Source organism: Grammomys surdaster, unplaced genomic scaffold, assembly GCF_004785775.1.
Source record: "Grammomys surdaster isolate TR1022 unplaced genomic scaffold, NIH_TR_1.0 126109, whole genome shotgun sequence".
Taxonomy (NCBI): Eukaryota; Metazoa; Chordata; class Mammalia; order Rodentia; family Muridae; genus Grammomys; species Grammomys surdaster.
In genome coordinates this window covers 2103885-2105278 of record NW_021620917.1, presented here as the reverse complement: position 1 = coordinate 2105278, position 1394 = coordinate 2103885, and the positions used below count along the sequence as shown (strand labels likewise).

At 58.0% G+C, this 1394-nt stretch overlaps 1 protein-coding gene across 1 annotated transcript in view; it reads right to left on the bottom strand.

Moving 5' to 3' along the window:
- Positions 1-247: 247 nt before the first annotated feature.
- Positions 248-1394, bottom strand: part of Znf853 (zinc finger protein 853) — a 5266-nt gene continuing 4119 nt past the window's right edge. The window contains exon 4 of the mRNA XM_028756106.1: positions 248-1366. Within this exon, the coding sequence (XP_028611939.1) occupies positions 543-1366 (824 nt within the window). The 3' untranslated portion in view covers positions 248-542. The remainder of the gene's footprint in view (positions 1367-1394) is intronic.

Sequence of the window (1394 nt, the reverse complement as noted above, 5' to 3'; positions counted from 1 at the left end):
GGCTATCCTCCAACTCACTATGTTCCTGAGAGTGACCCGAAACCTCAGCCTCCTGCCTCCACCTCCCAAGTGTTGGGATTACATGCATCCATACCAGGTTTGTATGGTGCTGGAGATGAAACCCAGGGCTCTCTGCTAGGCAGACAATTTAGTAGGCCGAACGCCATCCTCGGCGCCCCCCTTTCCAGCTTCTCCTTGAGTATTCAGAATGATCCATTTGATTCCAAACTTTCTCACACACTGCACGTTTCATTTGCTGGTTAGTGTTTGGTTGTATCAAACCTCACACATTGTTTGCCACCAAGCCAGTTCTCAGTCCTATTTTCCCAGGAAAAGACAAAGTTGGGCAGTCTCTCTCACCCACCTGGAGATGGTTTTACAAAGAGGGTGAATCTGTGAACTTGGTGCTTGGTGGGAAGGGGTCTGGGAAAAGATGATAGTTTTTCTTTCCCAAGGATAATTAAAGATATCCAGAAAAACTTCAAACTGGGGTTAAGACCAGGAACTAGGGTTGAGGTGTGTGTGGATGGTGCCAACACCTCTCAGTGCTTCCCAGATGCAGAGTTCTGCTGGGTCCTTGTGGAGGGCACAGGTCTGGAGGAGCGCAGGAGGCCCAGGCCTCTGGAGCGTCCTGCCCCATGTAACTGGCGCTCGTGCCTGCGGATCTCCACCTTGTGTCGGAAGCGCTCGCCGCAGTCCTGGCACACGAAGGGACACACATCTGAGTGGGTGCGGCGGTGGCGCAGCAGGTTAGAGGAGACACTGAAGCGCTTGCCGCAGTCACCACAGACGTAGGGCCGCTCTCCCGTGTGGGTACGCTGATGCTGTACGAGCGCTGAGCTCTCGCTGAAGCGCTTGGAGCAGTAGGTGCAGGCGTAGGGCTTCTCGCCCGTGTGTATGCGCTGGTGGGTCACCAGGTTGGAATGTTGGGAGAAGCTCTTTCCGCACTCGCTGCAGAGATACGGCCTCTCCCCAGTGTGCGTGGCCTGGTGTCGTACCAGGTCCGTGCTGCGGCTGAAACCCTTGCCACACTCCGCGCAGATGGTAGGCCTGCCCCGGGCTCGCCGCTTCCTCCGCTGTCTGGCAGGAGTCAGAGCCGCACTCCCCGCGGGGCCCGGGATGGCCACCACAGTGGGTGTGGCCACAGCAGGCAGCACCATGAGCTCTTGCAGCACCACATAACCTGGAGGGGTCACCACGACTGTGGCTGGAGCCGGTGCTGCACCTACAGGAGCGGGCACCAGCTCCAGTTGCAGCTCTGGCTGCACAGAAGTCAGCTGCAGCTGCAGCTCCTGCTGCTGGGTGTCTAGCTCCACCGGTGTCAGCTCCAGGTGAACCTCCTGTTGTTCCAGCTGCTGCTGCTGCTCCAGCTGCTGCTGCTGCTCCAGCTGCTG